At 38.7% G+C, this 19,005-nt stretch overlaps 1 protein-coding gene across 1 annotated transcript in view; it reads left to right on the top strand.

Moving 5' to 3' along the window:
• Positions 1–2,633: 2,633 nt before the first annotated feature.
• LOC137970702 (leucine-rich repeat-containing protein 56-like) overlaps positions 2,634–19,005 on the top strand; it is a 16,955-nt gene continuing 583 nt past the window's right edge. The window contains exons 1-16 of the mRNA XM_068817236.1: positions 2,634–2,807; positions 5,192–5,372; positions 6,057–6,144; positions 6,574–6,634; positions 7,116–7,212; positions 7,334–7,416; positions 8,382–8,499; positions 9,479–9,719; positions 10,528–10,671; positions 11,206–11,268; positions 11,553–11,608; positions 12,563–12,714; positions 13,558–13,620; positions 14,359–14,565; positions 15,969–16,148; positions 16,418–19,005. The exon at positions 16,418–19,005 is cut by the window's right edge and continues 583 nt beyond it. Of these exons, the coding sequence (XP_068673337.1) occupies positions 2,767–2,807; positions 5,192–5,372; positions 6,057–6,144; positions 6,574–6,634; positions 7,116–7,212; positions 7,334–7,416; positions 8,382–8,499; positions 9,479–9,719; positions 10,528–10,671; positions 11,206–11,268; positions 11,553–11,608; positions 12,563–12,714; positions 13,558–13,620; positions 14,359–14,565; positions 15,969–16,148; positions 16,418–16,544 (1,902 nt within the window). The 5' untranslated portion in view covers positions 2,634–2,766 and the 3' untranslated portion in view covers positions 16,545–19,005. The remainder of the gene's footprint in view (positions 2,808–5,191; positions 5,373–6,056; positions 6,145–6,573; positions 6,635–7,115; positions 7,213–7,333; positions 7,417–8,381; positions 8,500–9,478; positions 9,720–10,527; positions 10,672–11,205; positions 11,269–11,552; positions 11,609–12,562; positions 12,715–13,557; positions 13,621–14,358; positions 14,566–15,968; positions 16,149–16,417) is intronic.

Raw genomic sequence — 19,005 nt, 5'->3', positions numbered from 1 at the left:
TTATTGTTTGTGAGTCTGCCAATTTCATCATAAAAAATCTGATTGGTTAGACATTGGAGACTTTACAACTGCGGACAAAAATCCTTGGGACAGTCATGCAAAACTCATAATATGTTATTATTGATGATGTTGGAATTACTTCCAAAAGCAGTGCCACATTTTAAAACTCCTTTGCAGTACCCCCTTCTCCATGCCATGCAGTACACTGTTGATAATGTATGGTTCCAGAAAATATCCATGCCCCACCATGGAGGGAATTTCACTCAGGGACCCCCCCCCCCCCACCTCCCTGGATTTTCCACATTTGTAAGGAACTGATGACCCCTCTGGAATTTCCACAAAGTAAGACAAAGACCCCCCCCAACCCCTCTGGAAAAGTTTATTTTCACAAAAAAAGATGATCAAAGTTAATTAAAGAACGACGCCTATTGCAGGTATGCAATGGTTTTCATTTAATTTTATTCAGTGGTCTGGAATGAGAAGACAGTTAACTACCTACAAAGCAATCTCAACTACAGAATATTGCTTATCCCTTAATTAAAATGAAGGAGATAAATTTTTATCTGTCGGGTTACCTTGATGTGCAAGCTTACGATTTTTTTCCAAACGGCGGGTAGACGTCTCCACGGCCGCTATGTTGATGGAATTAACACCATTTCAGTGTGAATACGATCGTGAAAATGTCAAACATTCAACTTTCTACCAGATCGGTAAGTAGCAATTTTCGTACTGAGTTGGAAATTAACCCTCCCCTCTGGAATTTCCTGGGCCTCTGACCCTTCAACCTCCTTGGAATTTCGAATTCCTTCCATGTTGGGGTATGGATATTTTCTGGAACTACACATTCTGAAAAAAACTGTAAGTTCCTGTTAACAATATTGTGGGTGGGGAGGGGCTGGGCATGTGTAATTAGAATTTCACATGAATGTTTGCCTTGCATGTGTATAAGGAGTTACAAGGGCAAATGTATCCCAAGAATTTTGTTCATGAACGTAGATTTAATGATGTCATTACTATTTAAGATTTTGTCGAGTGATTTTTTTATTTCTAGCTTATCTTAGGGCCCAAAACTACAATGCTCTATGTTAATTTAACAATATACACGAAGACATTCCTAGCCTTTGTATGCAGTTCTCTCAGGATTTCAAAGCTTTGGGATCGTCAGAAAACAACTTCCCCAACCTGCAAATATCTTGCTGCGTTTAAACATTCTGACTTGTAATCGTTAGTTGTTGTCCTTCAGTAGCATTTGAGAATAATGATTCCAAGTTCGAGTGAGGCCTAAAACTACTGTGAAGTTTTTATACCCAATTATTCCATCAGGGATCAACCCTAATATTGGAATTGGGACCACACAAGGACAGAGAAAAACTCTGACCAGGGTGGGATTTGAACCCACGACCTTCGCATTAGATCACCGCTGCTCTACCGACTGAGCTACAAGGCCAGAACGGGAGCAGGCCATGGGTATGTGAGATGTTATTTACAAGGACAAATTTGGCTCGGCCCAAGCCTAATTTAAGGTAATCGTTAGTTGTTGTCCTTCAGTAGCATTTGAGAATAATGATTCCAAGTTCGAGTGAGGCCTAAAACTACTGTGAAGTTTTTATACCCAATTATTCCATCAGGGATCAACCCTAATATTGGAATTGGGACCACACAAGGACAGGGAAAAACTCTGACCAGGGTGGGATTTGAACCCACGACCTTCGCATTAGATCACCGCTGCTCTACCGACTGAGCTACAAGGCCAGAACGGGAGCAGGCCGTGGGTATGTGAGGTGTTATTCACAAGGACAAATTTGGCTCGGCCCAAGCCTAATTTAAGGTAATCGTTAGTTGTTGTCCTTCAGTAGCATTTGAGAATAATGATTCCAAGTTCGAGTGAGGCCTAAAACTACTGTGAAGTTTTTATACCCAATTATTCCATCAGGGATCAACCCTAATATTGGAATTGGGACCACACAAGGACAGGGAAAAACTCTGACCAGGGTGGGATTTGAACCCATGACCTTCGGATTCGATCACCGCTGCTCTACCGACTGAGCTACAAGGCCAGAACGGGAGCAGGCCGTGGGTATGTGAGATGTTATTCACAAGGACAAATTCGGCTCGGCCCAAGCCTAATTTAAGGTAATCGTTAGTTGTTGTCCTTTAGTAGCATTTGAGAATAATGATTCCAAATGTAGTTTTAGGCCTCACTCGAATTGGAACCATTATTCTCAAATGCTACTGAAGGACAACAACTAACGATCACCTTAAATTAGGCTTGGGCCGAGCCGAATTTGTCCTTGTGAATAACATCGCACATACCCACGGCCTGCTCCCGTTCTGGCATTGTAGCTCAGTCGGTAGAGCAGCGGTGATCTTATCTGAAGGTCGTGGGTTCAAATCCCACCCTGGTCAGAGTTTTTCTCTGTCCTTGTGTGGTCCCAATTCCAATATTAGGGTTGATCCCTGATGGAATAATTGGGTATAAAAACTTCACAGTAGTTTTAGGCCTCACTCGAACTTGGAATCATTATTCTGACTTGTGCATCCCACGTGAACGACTCTGTCGTCTTGTTTTTGTTATCAGCCGAGCAGCAACAAGAAATCCCATCATGCATTTTGGCATTACTGCTCAACCAAAATGGCGGTGCTAAGACTCGGTTTGAGGGACGGTGTTATGTTAGGATTTATCCACCAACAAAACGTGACCATGTATTTTTAGGGAGAGCAATTACAGTAGCGAGTGGACAGGAAACCAAGAGAAACCTTTCTCTGATGGCTTTGATGGAGGATAATCTTAGATACTCAAGAAAGAGGTATGACAACTTTGGAAACGATGGCAACCGATACACGCTACTATAATTTATCTTGCTCGCTCGATCTTCCGCCAAATTTGGTGTCCTCTACTGGAAAAGTTGGTTTCTTATTTTGAAGAAGGTCGCCGAGTACTTGTATGTCTATGAAAAATTATCAATAATTTTTTATAAGCGTATTTTTATATTAAGCAGAGGTAATATGTTTATGTTATTAATACTATAGCTGTACCGGGTCTATATTAAATTAGTATCACCCGACTAGTGCAAATCCTGCATTTTAATTGGCTACGCTACTAGAGGACTATTAGTAATGGTCCTCGAGTAGCGAAAAGCGTGACGTTTTCTTTCGTTTTATTCCCAAACAAATATTTCTTCAACTTGCATTTGCTAACTTTATTATTGCCTTTTATGTCCGACTAATTGGGTGATACTTAAACAATTAGACCCTTCGCCCTCAAGGGCCACAGGTCAATAGCCCATTTGGCTTCGCCTCATGGGCTATTGACGTTTAGTAAATTTTCAGCGCCGACTATTGCATTTCTAGCTTTTTGGTTGGCTAAAAAACTCAGACTATGAGCCAATAGTCGAAGTTTTACGTCATATGGAAAATAGTGCACCAAGATGCTCTTTCGGGACGCTTTGTAAAATTGTGGAAATAAAAATCGGCGGCAAAACCCGGTTTGAGAATTTACTAAAACAATTATTCCATTCGCCCTTGTTGGATATGAAGTGATTATAACCAACTCGGGCTCATGTAATAATTGTTATGTAGCCCTTGCAGGCTACCGATCTACTTGTTAAGTAGCAACTGTGAAATTATAACTTGTTTTTGTTAATGTAGGTGCATAATTATTTTTATCCTTATACATGTAAGCCTACATTTTGCAAAATCTACCATTGCATCGCAGGATTATCTCTGTCCAGCAAAAATCAAAGTACATTTTGTCTCCAAGTCAACTATTGCTCTGTAAATGTACATAAATTATGTATCTTGTGCAAGAGGGATAGCTGCTTACAGATATTCTTTTTGTGGAGTAACTGTAAAATACCCTGCTATTCTCATAGCAAAATCATTTATTTTGATGAGTGAGGCATTTAACAATACACACCATTCTGCAGTTTAGCTCTTTTTGTCTTGAATTTGTCAACCACTGAAAAGGGTAAACCCTTTGTTGCTGGTCTCAGCAACCAGTAGTAGTCTTTACTATAGCACTAGTCTCCAGCCCTACGTCATCCCCATAAAAAACCAATCAAGGTTCATCATCAATGAAGACAGGTTTTCCTGCCTGAGAGAACCCCTCCCTCCTTCACTGAGACCTCTTGAAAAAAGAGAAAATATTTGAAGCCAAATATAGGGACTCATTTCTAACTTTCAGTTGTTCAGCGGTCAATAAAATTTCAAGTTGACAGCGGGTGTGAGTAGAGTAACAGGCTGTTGTCGTTATGTTTTCAAAATGAATTTTATTCTTGGGTTTGAAAGACGTTTTTAAATAGATTGTTTTCACAGTGACATCATCAAATCTACACTCTAAATCCCAAAGTGTTTTGAATTTGTTTCTCTAGGAGGTTGAAGATGACGTAGAAATAAATCTTTTTTTCAAGTTTCCATTTCTGTGGCGTCTTTCATTTTGAAAATACAACATTTTGCCACCTTACGTGACAATGTCTATCACTATGAATCTCAGCAGTTTGAGCATTTCAAGTACAATTTTAGGAGATGTGTTCATACATATATGTACATGTATGTATGAAGTAAGTGCTGTCACCGCAAAGTGAACTCCAGATGTTCTTGCTGATTTCTGGCCACCAAGTTGGTGTACCATGGTTGTACACCAACATGGCGGCTCCATACAAAACTCTATAAAGTTGCGTGAAATGCTACAACAAAATAATAACTCAGAAATGGTGTTGTCCACACTGACCTGAAAATTGGAGAGATAATTTATGAATAATTACTTGTCGCCTAAATGGTCTAGATAAAAGCAGTGAAGAAATTGATTTTGAGAAAAACATGACACTCCCGAGTTTTACAACAGACATGTTTCATTTTAAACTGAAGATGGCAGAGGCAACTGCCGAAACATGTCTGTTGTAAAACTCAGGAGTGTCATGTTTTTCTTAAAATTATTTGTTTCCTACAATATTCCAAGTTCTTGGCTTTTTTCATTGAACAGTTTCGATTTTATTTTTTTGTGTGACTGTGAAAATTATCTATTACTTCAATTTAGGGAAAAAAGTAGCCAACTTCTCTGAGTGAAGTTGTAGACACTTTTCCTCAGCTGTTGGCACTAATAATTGAAACCACTGAGCATTGGTTGGAGTTTGTAAACTTTTTCTATGCAGCATTGTATGCTGAACATTCAGTGTCATCATGTTTGGTTTAGTCTAGGGATGGACGAGTTTCAACTAACCCTGGAGGAGATTGAAGCTGTGCCTGCTGTCCCTAGAGAGATTTCCACTGTGAGAATAAGAGAGATCGATGACAGCTCTGCTAATCCTGATCCCATAATACAGGATGAAGAGGCTGATCTGTTATTGGAGGAATTTCTTTCACCTTCAAAACTGGTATGAAGTGAATAAACTTCTTCTAGTAACCTTAGTATTGACCCATTGACGATTCCTGGGAGTAAGACTTGATAAGTCTTACTCCGTCTAACGCCAGACGATTTTACTCAACAGCTGGGGGCATACAAGGGTACCTTAGAGTCCATGGGTTAACACGGTAAATAGATAATGTTAAAGAATCAGAATTCTAATTAAAAATGTCATCTACAGTACCTGCTTTTAAATGCATTGTACATTTACATCTGTGGCACTTGTCTTAAACGAAAGTGAATTAATGTTGAGGTAATTCTGGCTAGCAGTCTCAGAATCCATGTACAATATACAATTTAGCTAGGGATTAGGGTTAGGGGCCCGTTGCAATCAAGCGACAATTTGAAACTAGCTATTGCTCTCATTTCTCCTCCCTTTCTTGGCATTTAGTTTGAACTATTTGCTTAACACTTAGGAATAGAAATGCAAAGATGTCTAGTGACTGCTGCTCACACATTCACTGTCATCAATGATGCATATGCTTGCTTGCTACTTCCTTGAGCATACTTATAGGCATCTCCACTGTCATCTATCATTGAGTAGCTAAAAATTTAAGTTTAATACTGCTATTGTTGATTGGTTTTGTTTGTTTCTTCATTCTTTCATTTATTTATTTATTTATCTATCTATTTATTTCTATATTTATGTAAACAGAGATCACTTACTGGAATGAAAAATCTGGAGGAAGTGGAATACCTTGAAATGAAAGTTGATACAAGAGACAATAGCCTTGGAAATTTTGGTAAGTGTGATGTTTACGCTGATCAAATTCCTTTCCTTGGTAAACACACAGAGAACGGGGAAGGTTAAAGTGGAGTTCATACAGAAACATGATAATATTATTTTTCACTGCTGTTGGTTTCTAAAAAATTAATACATAATATCACTCCATGAAAATATTGAAAAAATGTGAACACATCGCACAGTCATCCAAAGGACGACTTTTGGAGTTTTTATTTTGATCATTTTTATGAATTTTAAACCATCTTAAACCATCTGGGATGACCACAGACAACTGCAAAATTAATGTTGATCCCTTTTATACTCCTATTGTAAAACCAATATTGATGTTTCTAGTTTGACTGAACTTTTATTATAAATTTTGCTTACAGTATCTGATACATGTACCGGTATGTTAATTTAAATATGTAAAATATTTTTTAATTTCCAGGAATGTTGGTACCAAACCTTGTTGAATTAAAGTTGAATGATAGCATTATAGCAACAATAAGGTTAGTATGCTACTATCCTTGATCTTATTAATTTTTTTCTGCATCCACACTCCAGAATGAATGCGTTACATGTAAGGCGCTATTTTAGGGTGTTTCAGGGAAATCTCTCAAAAATGGTAATGTGGGGTTCCTTTATTGATAAAATTATCGTTACATCACAAACAAGACAATTCTAAGCAAAAGCGACCTTTATCCGGGTGATTTGACATTATAACTTGAAAAACGCCGGGCAGACTTTTTTCAAGATTACCAAAAAATGCGATCTGTTTCAATCTTGTCCATTTTCTGTCCATCTATGTTTCTCTTTCATTTTGCTGTATTTCTTTGATGTTGTTTAATAGTTTTAAGCGGTAATTGCAATGTTACATTCTACCTTTTGGGCATTTTGGGTGTCATGAAATTGCATTATTTTTGTGTGACAATTTAGCCCCATTAATATCACATGAGTTATTGTTTATTTGTTTACTTGTATTTTGTTTAGAGATCTTGGCACCTCGCTGTCCAACTTAAGGACTCTGTGGTTGTCAAGATCAGGACTTGTTGATTTAGATGGAATAAGTTCAGTTTCGTCTCTGAAGGTACATAAACACTTACTATAATTTACCACTGACTGTAATGTCTAACACATATGACTTTCAAAACTATGTTGTATAATCTTGGAGATCTACTTTTCAGCTTACATGTAGTTTTTGTCTTTAGGAACTCTACTTATCTTTTAACCATATAGAGGATGTCAGTCCTGTTAGTATGCTGGATCAACTGGAAATCCTGGATTTAGAAGGGTGAGGAAAAAAGAAGAAGACCAAAGTTCTATAAACAATGATAGTATTATTCATTCATTGTACCAAAGGATCAGACTATGTTGGCTTATTATAATTTTATTTAGTTTCTACAATCTAGATAAACTGCGTGCACATAAGTTAAGAACTTCTACAGTACATCTACTCAAAAACCCCTTTAACCCATTACCGGTAATTCCTGGACATAATTTACTAGTAAAACCACAAAACAGTGAAACACCAGAACACAATGTATGACCCGACCATACATTGAATACTAACCAACGAAGGTTGGATTTGACATTAAATATTGTTTTAGGCCTAAAATGTTATTGCTCCTAATTCATCAAGATTGAGATTAGGATTCAGATTAAAATTGAGATCAGGGGCAATAACATTTCAGGCCTAATTTAGGCCTAAAACGATTTTAATCTCAAATCCAATCATTTTTGGTTAGTATTGAATGTATGGTGGGGTCGTACATGGTGTTTCAGTGTTTCACTTTGCTGTTTTGTGGTTTAGTAATGCCCTTGACTTCTACAGGAGTGAGACTTCATAGATTTTACTCTGGTTGACGTCACATGATTTTTCTTCAGCAATGGAAGGCAGTTCAGCAGTCAATGGGTTACAGGAGAATAGCACAAACTACAAGTAAAAGGATGATCACCCCAAAATTACTATTATTATTATTATTAGTAGTAGTAGTAGTAGTAGCAGCAGCAGCAGCAGTAGTAGTAGTTATTGACTGTCCCATTGAAGGTGGCATCCCTACGTTTGGCAATCTTCTCAATGAACTGCACCTGACTTCAGACTTCAGCAATTATTGTTTCTGTGAAACAACAGAAAGGAGAAAGAGGGAAGTGTAATCAGGAAATTACATGTGTTTTTTTATATCCTATCCCTCAATAAGCTTCGTTTTTCACCTTTTCACTTTTGGTTACTGTGAAAGCAGTGAATTTCTTTTGCAGCAATAATGTGAATGACATTGCTCAGGTTGAGTTTTTGTGTCTGTGCTCGTCCCTGAAGATCTTGACATTAGAAGGCAATCCCATCTGTTCAGCCCCACACCCTGAAGCTTCGTCAGAGGTAAGGAAGCTTCACCTGCGTACATAGCTACATGTAGAGGTGACTTTGAACTAAAAAAGTGCAGTTTGAAAGTGCAAACTGACTGCATTGAAGATAAGAAACAAACTGGCTGTGCTTATCTCCCTTTCTTGTAGTCTAATCATTCATGTACAGCTGTATAAAACTCCTTTGGCAACTTTAATATGTACATTTTATGTGTCATCAAGAAGCACATCACCAAAGCTAGCTGTAATTAGCTTGGAGTTGATCTTGTTGAGGAGGAAAAGCAGAATTCCAAGCGAAAACAGAGATATACTGAAGACTGAACACAGCCCAAAGTTTTATTTTACTGTTTCTATTAAATTTGTATTCAACTACACAGAAACATTCACTTTGCTTTGAATATGGTGACAGAATTGTCAACATGTTACCTACTGTACCTTTGTCTTTTAAAAAAAGTAATTTATAATAATAATAAATTTCAGCACACTGTCTCATAGTTTTGATAGTATAATATTACTTTATGATTGCATTGATAAACGCATGTGATCATTGATTGATTTCAACAGCATTTTCTGCACAGGTATACATACACTGTACATTATCAGCTGTACAGAGTGACTGATTCAAAATAATATTAACAAGAATTTCATACTGTACATGAGATATTTGGGCTTTTTACCGGCTTGTTATGAAATATTGTAATAATTACAAGCTAAAGTAAAAATAGTACGGCAGCAGGGATGGGGTAGTGGTGATTGCATTCACCTCCCACTAATGTGACCCCAGTTTGATTATGTGGGTTAAGTTTGTTGTTGGTTCGATCAGATGCGGAACCTCCCTAAAAACCACTTTCATGTGAGAGGAGCTTTCTGGGTAAATAATTATCATTAATTACTAGTGTTAGTTTTACATGTATTACCTTTGTGCTTTTAAATTTTCAGTCCTCGAAGTTTTGGCTTTTTTTGATAATATGACATCAGATTATTTAATTTTACAGGAAATTGAAAGCTATGAATATCGTGCAGCAATTCACAGAGCTGTTTCGAATGTGAAAATCTTGGATGATGAGCCTTTTTTGGTGGAAAAAGTTGGTGGCCAGTCAATGCTGCGGGAGCCTCCAGCATCACATAGGGTGAACAAAGTTCCCAAACATCTCAAAACCGACTTTCAGCTAGTCAGTGAAGGAATCAAGGCAATTATACTTGAAGAGCATGAGAATGATGATGATGATGATGCAGGTCTGTGGATAGACACGTAAATAAGAATGTTTGTTGATTGTTTCAGTGTTATGCAAAAAAAGAAAACCATAAAATTAATCCACAGTTTTTAAATTGTGTTAAAACTCTTCACCTTTGAACCAACCCCATTGACAAGTAAAATTTTCTGGCAATTTAGGGAGAGTAAAATCTATAAGTGTTTCTCACACAGTCGGAAGGAAGGTGTTCAGAAAAGATGGTCTGCATTTTTAAACTAATGAATAATGCTTTGTTTTTGTTAAGTGTTCAGCTTGTCTTTTGTTTTTATGTAAATGCTGTGAAAAGAAATAAATCAAGTGAAGTTTCGATCTTCACAGTTATGAACGTAATTTTTGCAATTGCGTAAAGAAGCCTGAAAATTTCAGGACTTCAACGAGGTTTGAACCCGTGACCTCGCGATACCGGTGCGACGCTCTAACCAACTGAGCTATGAAGCCACTGAGGTTGGGAACATTAGAACCCACAAATGACCAGCTCCCAATGTCAGTGGCTTCATATCTCAGTTGGTTAGAGCGTCGCACCAGTATCACGAGGTCACAGGTTCAAACCCCGTTGAAGTCCTGAATTTTTTGACAGGCTTCTTTACGCAATTGCAAAAATTGCGTTCATAACTGCGATCCATTTCATATATCATTTCATCGTTAAAAGAAATTAAGTTATAAAGATGGGCTCTTACTGGAGAGATGTGAATTTCTTAAGGTAAAACCGTGATTGTATCAAAACTGTATTTATTGAATATTTTTTCAACTGGCTTTTTTGTGTACTTTTTGTTTTGTTTTGCTTTTAACAGTTGAGTCAATGCGACCTGGTTCAGCTGCTGGTAGTGCAAGACATGAAAGACCCTCTAGTGCCATGTCTACAAGACAACGCCCAACGTCTGCCTCCCGGATGCGACCGTCTAGTGCATTGGGACAGCGACCTGGCTCTGCTGGTGGTAAGAGGTTACATGCATAGTCATTTACATCCTGAATGTAGATTGTTGTACATTAAGAATGTTTCAAATACCGGTAATATCTTAAATATACATTTTTAAGGCTTGTAATTATTATTCCTTGTCAGTTCTTAGCAAGTTACATGTACAGGCATGTGCTGTTTGCACTAATTGTCAAGAGATGAAGATCTTGCTCATAGGTTATTGAGGCATGCGATCTTAGATTTGTTAAGTCCACTGAATTTGGCATTGAAGAAACTGACACAATGGACATGTACATGTAATCTATCTAATATTTTGAAGAGCTTTTACTTGACAATGGAAGTTGTCACCAGTTTGGGAGTAAATAATGCTAAATGTAGCTTAGGAGATGTGACCCATTTCTTTGAATTAAGGTGCACGTATCCTTAGCACGTTTACTTTTCCATGGAAAAATGTGGAACTACTGTATGCCTAATAATTATAATTATTATTGTTTTAAATTAGTTTGTGTGCACTGTGATTTTAATTCAAAACACTTTTGTTGCTCACTGTTAGGTAGCTACGAACCTACTAGTACGGGCGTTTTTCAACAAGATGACACAAGTGATCTAACTTATGGTGAGCTCATTTTCCACCCATTTGTTGACACTTCAACCCCTGAGAGTGTCAGTTATAGACTTAACTCTTGCTTATGGTAGACAGTTCGACTTACATGTATTGTTCAGTAAGAGTGCTTTTAAAATTGAAAAATAATTAATTCAGAGGTGTGTTAAAACACCTTGGTTATTTTCTCACATCCTTTTGATGAAAGCAATTTTTTTTGCTTTAAACTTATAAAATCTTAATGGGATAATGAACACAACAGTTAGTAATTATGAGAATGTGGTCTTTCCTTTAATCAGGTTCCAGTCAAGTCATTTGCGGGAATATATCAAGAGCACTGAAATCACGGCGAAAGGTCAGTAAAGAATTCTGTTGCTGAAGACCAAGGAAAGGGCTTGGTGGGGGGTACTGTTTGACAGAATAGGGCTTAATCAGTCAATAGGCCACTTCGGAAAATACCATAACAATCTTTGTTTGTCCCCTCAAATTTTGAATAAGCATTGTTTTTGTTTTCTCTTCGGACCATTGTAAGTCCCAAGAGAAACTGGAAACAATGCTTATGCAAAATTCTGGGGGACAAACAAAGAGTATTATGGTATTTTCCGAAGTGGCCTATGGAGTTCGTTTTTATTGGGAACATTAGTGCATTGTCGTAAGTGCAGAATGAAGACCGTAGAATTCAAATGCGGTACCCCAGGAGCGCGCTGCTTTCAGATATTTTGTGGGACACAGTGGTGCCCATTGGACCATTAGTGAGTCCCCTTTTCTACGACGGGCAGCTCATTTCCCTTCTCATTCGCACCATGGGTTGTTATATTGGGCAATGAAGTTTGACCAATCACAACAGGCATAATCAGAGCAACAGGCCAAATAGAATTGCTTGAGCAATGTGCGGGAAAAACCGCGCGTGCAAGCTGCAGTTTGTAGGAATGCAAACGAGTTAAACATGTCAGCAAAGAAATGGACCCATGTCTTCCAATAGCTTGGTCAGGATACTGACAGCTGCCACTCGTGTGAGCTTGACAACTTAAATCTGCATGAAAAGCGAAACCTCTAGGAAAGCGTGTAAAACGTACTTGTGATCATTGGAGAGATTTATCTTAGCGATTAAAAGTATTTGAGGCTGGATACATTTACGAGCACGCTGTAAGGGTTTTGGTTTGTTTTTTGCTCGCAACTTGGAACGTTTGCTTGTTCTTATTCAGCGAGCACAGTGACAAGGCTCAGTTCAAACCACAAAATTAACTGTCATTTTGCAACTCAAATATTAAACTTCCTTATTATGATAAACTTGTTAATATTTACCTAGGATCTGAAACAACCCAAGTTACCTATGGTAGCTTTTCTTGAAAGTCCTCGGCTTTTTACACCCGAAAAAAGTTATGAAGAGGAAGCTGATTCCACAGCCAACAAGAATGATATTCTTGAAGAGCTGAAAGCGTGGAGGTTGGAATATTCCAAGTAAGGCGCTACATTTACTATTAAAGAGTTATTGATGTTGGAGAGTTTTGGCTTAGTGTTAGAGAGATTTATCGTCTCGTTTACAGCAAACGGCAGACTTCGGACTAAAATTTGCGTTTTGCTAAAGATATAAGATACAAGAAACTTGATTAATAGTTAGCCCCAAGTATTGAACAGCTTTTCAAAGGAGCAAGACTGGGGAGGTGAGCAGCTCCTCTCCCCATTCTTCGCGCGGCTTCGCCGCTCGTTAATTAGCCTCTCGCACCAACAATACCGCCAGCTGCGCAAGCTAGAGCAAGACAAGTTAGAATTTTCACGCTTTTTTGACAATCAGCAGCTTGCCGTTTCCCGTTTCCCGTTTCACGAAAACGCGATGCTCAAATCTCTATATTGGTGGCAAAATGATGTACGTCTGGCTTCTGTTTAGGCTGAATGTATGGTTAGCGTTACCTTGTTCTGCACAGTAAAAGAAGAGTAATCATGAATTGAGATTAAATTTTTGCGAATTGCGGATATTTAATGAATGACATAAAATTCTCTGTAAAAAAAAGTCTTGAGAAAATTCGCGGCTTCAACAGGATTCGCGACCTTCGCGGTACCGTTGCATGCGGTGGTGTATGCTGCGATGCTTCATGAACTTAGCCATGGAGCCACGTCTATGGCATGAGAGTAGGGCAGTGCGTTGCGGGCTCATGTGTTCCCATGAAAGGAGGCCTCCAAGAGTTGAGAGACTCCTTTTTATGCGTTTTGAATCAAGCATGACTACGACTAGAACACTTGATCTTTACGAACGTTTTAACCTCAGACTACGCTTAGATGGTTTTGTTTCTTTCACTATTTCAGGGTATTGAGCAATGAAAGAAGCAAAACATCTCCTGCAAACGAAACTTCTGATGGATCGCTGAAGTGAGCAATCGATTTGGTTTGTCTTCCTTATTTGCGGAGGGGTTCATTCTCAACTAGTTTGTAGATTATGGTTAAATGAATGGAAGGCACAAGAACGTTAGATTATAAATGGATAAAAGTAATGATCTTCGCACTTTCCTTGGCGACTTTGACGAAATTCCAACTCAAGATCTCTGAAATGCCGTTGTATTACAACAACCACATGAACATTGTACCGGCACTGCAGAGTTGTCTCGGCAGTATTTGACGTCACATTCAGAGCGTTTTTTAACTCTTGCATTCGGAAGAAACCCCTTCACAGTCAAAGTAACGTGGCCTACTCCGGCGGCAAGGAGGGCTGTATTCGCTTGCGAATGCTTGAGGTTATAAAAATCCAGCTCGGGAAATTGCTTATGTGTCTTGCATGGTCCCTAATTAAACACCACTTTGCTTTGGAAATAGGCGAGCCTTTGCCTGTTCACTTTGGGTGCGGTTTTTGCATAAGGCTGTTAGATTCAGATTTTTTTAGTATTTACACGTTAAAAATTTGCAGATCACAGAACAAATGAAAAATTACTTTAACACTGGTACTAACGCTGTAAAAAATGCGGTTACCGAAGTAGCTGTAAGCTTTTGGTAAGTCATTGCATTCGTTTACGCAGCCCTCAAGCTTTAATCTGTTAATGTCACCGCTCGTAAACAGTTGTATCTTGCTCACTTTAAAGACAATTCTTTCAGTATTTTATTTTTTTCTTTCAGTGAATTACCGCCGTCTTCTCCCCAACAAGACGTCAGCGCCTCGCAACTGTCGTCCACCACTCCAGGCTACTCACCGTCCCCTCCGTCCGTTAGAAGTTCTCGTTTCTCTGGGAGCCACTCGGTTGTTCGTCGCTCACTTCCCACTCCTCCCCGAGTCGGGAAAGAAATAAAAAGACCAAATACTGCTGCGGACTTCAGGATGCGAAGGTTAGAAATCGTTTTGTTTGCTCCTCTTGTTATTCATTCCTACAGAAAAAGAAATATCCATTGATTCGTTCAGCATCAGTGAATACGTGTCCTCGAGCCGTTAAATAATGTTTTGATGTTCTTCAAGTCAGTAAATAATTGTCATGCCATTTCCAACTTAAGGTTGCTCAAACCAGTTTAACACTTGAAAGAAACTCTCTTATTAGAAGGATTGACACTACAACACTTTATCACTTAACAGCAATGTTATGGTACCATATCAAATACCAATTATTGCTGAAAAAGATTTGGTCATTTTTGTGACGTAAATAGTTACTGCAGCAACAGGAAAGCTCTGCAAGAACACCCCATATTTTGGTTTTGCTGCTCATATCTCAAAAACGAACTGTGTAATCACCATTTGTAATCAGCATGCCAGAATGAAACTTTCTGCAAAGTTTAAAAAATTCTGTCTTGACATACTTGTTGCTGATAACTGCCCACCGACGTCTACTGTGAAATATAATACCTTTGAACATGCTCAACATCTCCTAAATATGAACTCTGAATGGATTAACATTATTACCATCTATACCGTCCTCCTCCGTCTACTACCAATGGCCTTACAACAGCACATTTCTTTTTTTGGAATTTGCAATGTTCTTGGAACACTTAATGTTATATCACTCTCTGGACAAATCTTAATTGTAGGAGACGTCAATCTTCATTTGGATAATACCTCAAACAATCAAACAAGAGAATTTCTGGAACTACTGGATACCCTAAATCTGAGGCAACTGGTAAATCAACCAATTCACGGACTTGGTCATACTTTGGATCGCATAATAACTCAACAGGATGCGAATCTTGTAAATGATACCTGTGTGCACACTCGTTGGCTATCTGGCCATAGCTTTGTAGCTTTCAACCTCTCAGTACAAAAACCTGCGTTATCGTAAATAATTGAAAATTTAAGGTAGCTCTGAATCCGCTGCACAGAATTTTTTTAAACTTTGCAGAGTGTTTCATCTTGGCCTGCTGGTCACTTTTGTGCAATAAAAAATTGGGCTCAAGGACTTCGTTTTTCAGGTATGAGCAACTAAAGCCAAAATATAGGGTGTTTTTGCAAGGCTTTCCTGTTGCCATGGTAACTTGTTACGTCACAAAAATAACTGCATCTTGTTCAGCAATAATTGATGTTTCACATGGTACCATAACGTTGCTGTTACGTTATTAAGTGTTGTAGTGTCAATCCTTCTAATAACAAGGTCTCTTGAAAGTGTTGAGACTGGTTTGAGCCACATTTAATTTAAACTGTTTTCAGTTCCCGAAATCAAATTGATTGGTTTCTACATAAGCTCGACAGCTGACGTAAATGTCTCACAAAATTCAGATGTAACAGCTAAATGTGATTTGCACCTTAGATTTCGACAACTTTCCGGTGAAGCTTCTGTTGAGCAATTGAGGCTACAGGCCATGCAGGGGGACGAGTCTCACGATGTGGACAAAAATGTGGAGTCCAGGTCTTCACCTTCTTCATCCATTGGAGACGACCCGAGAGCACTTTCCACTTTTACGCCAGTGAAGGTCAACCCTCGGACGAGGTAGGAACACAGTAATAAAACGAAACGTGAGAATGGAAAATTGCTAATCGTAACTAGAGGAAAAGGCAAGGTATAGTGATGAGCAGAGTACAAGGAGAACAGCACTGTCTGCAGTTAAGATCGTAAGGCCGGCCTTTCAAGCCCCTGTGTGTGTTTTCCGAATTGAAGAGAGCAACTGCTTGAAACGAAACATGGCTTGGTCTGGAAGTTTATTTCTACGTTCGTTTATGCTTTCGCCATATAGTCCCTGTTGTTCTTATTTATTTTAGGGAGATGCCAGTTAGGGATGGCACCAGTCCCCTTCGAAAACTCCATGACGCCGCACTCCGGGAACCGAGACCAGGAACAGCCGCCGCTGCCCTACAAAAGCGCAAACTGAGGACTTCGAAAGACTGACACACAAGAAACATGTGGAATGGTGTGTTCTAATTTGTTGAGCTTAGAAGATTAAGTGGCGCTTGAATTCGGTCACTCGGGGAGACGTTATGACCGCTGCATACACACGACTCGAAGAAAACGGAGAAGACTTGGTAATTCAGTAGCCCAGTTCCCTTCCTGTGTCCCGTGTAACCGTGCATAGTCTTGAAGTACCATTTGAAGTACCATTTTGGATTCATCTCGGCCTTAAACCTAAGCTATCCGTCGTTATTTCGCGCGGACAATTTGTCTTCCAGTAAACGATCCTGGTAGTAGGTGGTCGCCTGACCACCCCAACATATAAAAAAATTTGGTTTCAAATGAAATGACAAAGATAGATGACCACTGCGTGTTGAGTTTTGATCCCTTGAGGGATTACGGTCGAAACGTCAGCTTTCAAATATCTACACGGTCGTCAACCTTACCGTATTTACTCGATTAAAACGGCCGCGCCCTCGATTAAACGCCGCACCCAATCAGAAGAATGCGTCGTTTATTTGAGGATTGTAAGAAAAAAGAAGAAGAAGAAGAACTTTATTTAAGTGTCAAAGTATTTAGCTAAATATAAGCTAATTGAGGACACTACAGGAACATTCCAAACACAAAAGTAATACTCTAAAATATTTACAAATTTGAAATTGCTTGATTAGAGAAAATCTAAAATACTTACAAATTTATAACTTAGTCTCGACTAATCTAAAATATTGACATGTCTATAATTACTTGGTATCAGCTAAACAATTCAATTGAGTGGCAGTCACTGGACAAAAAGAGATAAAATGAAATAAAATTCCATTGCAAAGGTGGTTTGGTAGAGCATAAATTGCAATTGATGCACGTGCCCTCAATTAGACCTGTCAGGTTTTTCTTTCTAATGCTTTTTCTAAAATTGTCCAGTGACTGTCGCTGTCGATCGCTTAAGGACAGTATGGACCAAAGATATGGACCCTGATATCTGATCGATTGTTTTCCGTATCTTACTGTAGAGTAGCGAGGTATTTCAAATTCAGCATTTCTTAAGGAGTAACCTTTGTTTGCTGTATTAAAAAGCTCAACTATGTAATCAGGCGCCCAAGCCATTTCTAACTTTGTACATAAAAGTTACAATGTCTTGAAGGCCCCTGTTGTAGAGAGAGGGCAGCTTTGCCCGGCGTAGAAGATCTTCAGAAGTGTCTGTCCTGCAGTTGTAAGTTACTCTTAGAGCGTGTTCTTGCAGTCTCTCCAGTTTTCACCTCTCAGATTGTTTACAAAAATGCCATACGATCTGGTAATACGTCAAATGAGGAAGAATGGTTGCTGTTAGGTACAGTTGAAGCTTGGTCTTGGATGAGATAAGGTTGCGTAGCCTTGATAGCGCCCCTATTTTCTTACTCGCTTTTTTGCAGATGTCGCTTATATGTTCAGTGAAGGTGAGTTAATCATCTATATGTGTACTACAATAATTCTTAAATTGCCTGTTGGTTTGAGTTGTTGATCCGTCGGCTTCCTGGGAGAGTACTCTCTAGAGAGTAAAGGAACTTGCGACGTTAAATAACGTGTACCTTTACCTTGCCTTTACCATTATCGATGTCGAGGGTACATTCATCCTTTGCTGCCTTGTCAACGTTTCGAGGCGTCATTGCTAAAACTTGGTGCGTCTTCGGGTTAGCATGCGGAAGACTCGCCTTGTACCATTGCGATACATTTCCGCCTTTTTTTCTAGATCGGCGGTCACAGCCGTAATATTAGATCCGCCTTGATAGACCTGATGGTCATCAGCGTAAGAGAACAAGTTGCTAGTTCGTACGTTTAAACATAAGTCATTTTGGAACAAGTACACGTTTAGGGACGGTGCGTACTAGTGTTATTGTGCCGCATACGTTCTGCGCATCTCGAGATACTCTGGTTTCCTATCGGTGATGCTATCTAATTCAGGGATATTATTGTGCGACTTAAAACTATCCGGAAAAAAAGTAGATCTTAGTAAATACTCTTGGTATCCAAAAAAAAATTTGTGGGTAACCATGCATTTTTGAGAGATAATTAAGCTTCAATTTGAGAAAAAAACGTCATGCATTTCTTCGTATTTTAAAGCTTTTTACAAATATTATTCATGCATTATCTTTGAAAAGTGCGTGGTTACCCCCAATTTTCTTCTAGGATTTCAATAACACTTGTTAAGATCTACATTTCCTGCATAATCATAAACCGGGGCTAAAATACCTTTTATTTAGTAGGCACCGTCCTTAATTTTCTGATCTTTGATCTCAAGTCAGACAATTACTATTCTATCTCGGCAAAAAACGAGACATAAGAACTTTAAACATGATTCTGTTTTAAATAATATTTACAAACGATCTACCGTAATTGTTGCCAGTGATTTAAATTAAGAAGTATGATTTTAAAATAAACGCCGCCCTTGAATAAACGCCGCATCGGACACGCTCAAAATTTAATAAAC

The sequence above is a fragment of the Montipora foliosa genome, chromosome 9 (assembly GCF_036669935.1).
Source record: "Montipora foliosa isolate CH-2021 chromosome 9, ASM3666993v2, whole genome shotgun sequence".
Lineage (NCBI taxonomy): Eukaryota > Metazoa > Cnidaria > Anthozoa > Scleractinia > Acroporidae > Montipora > Montipora foliosa.
This window is presented reverse-complemented; position numbering and strand designations above follow the sequence as displayed.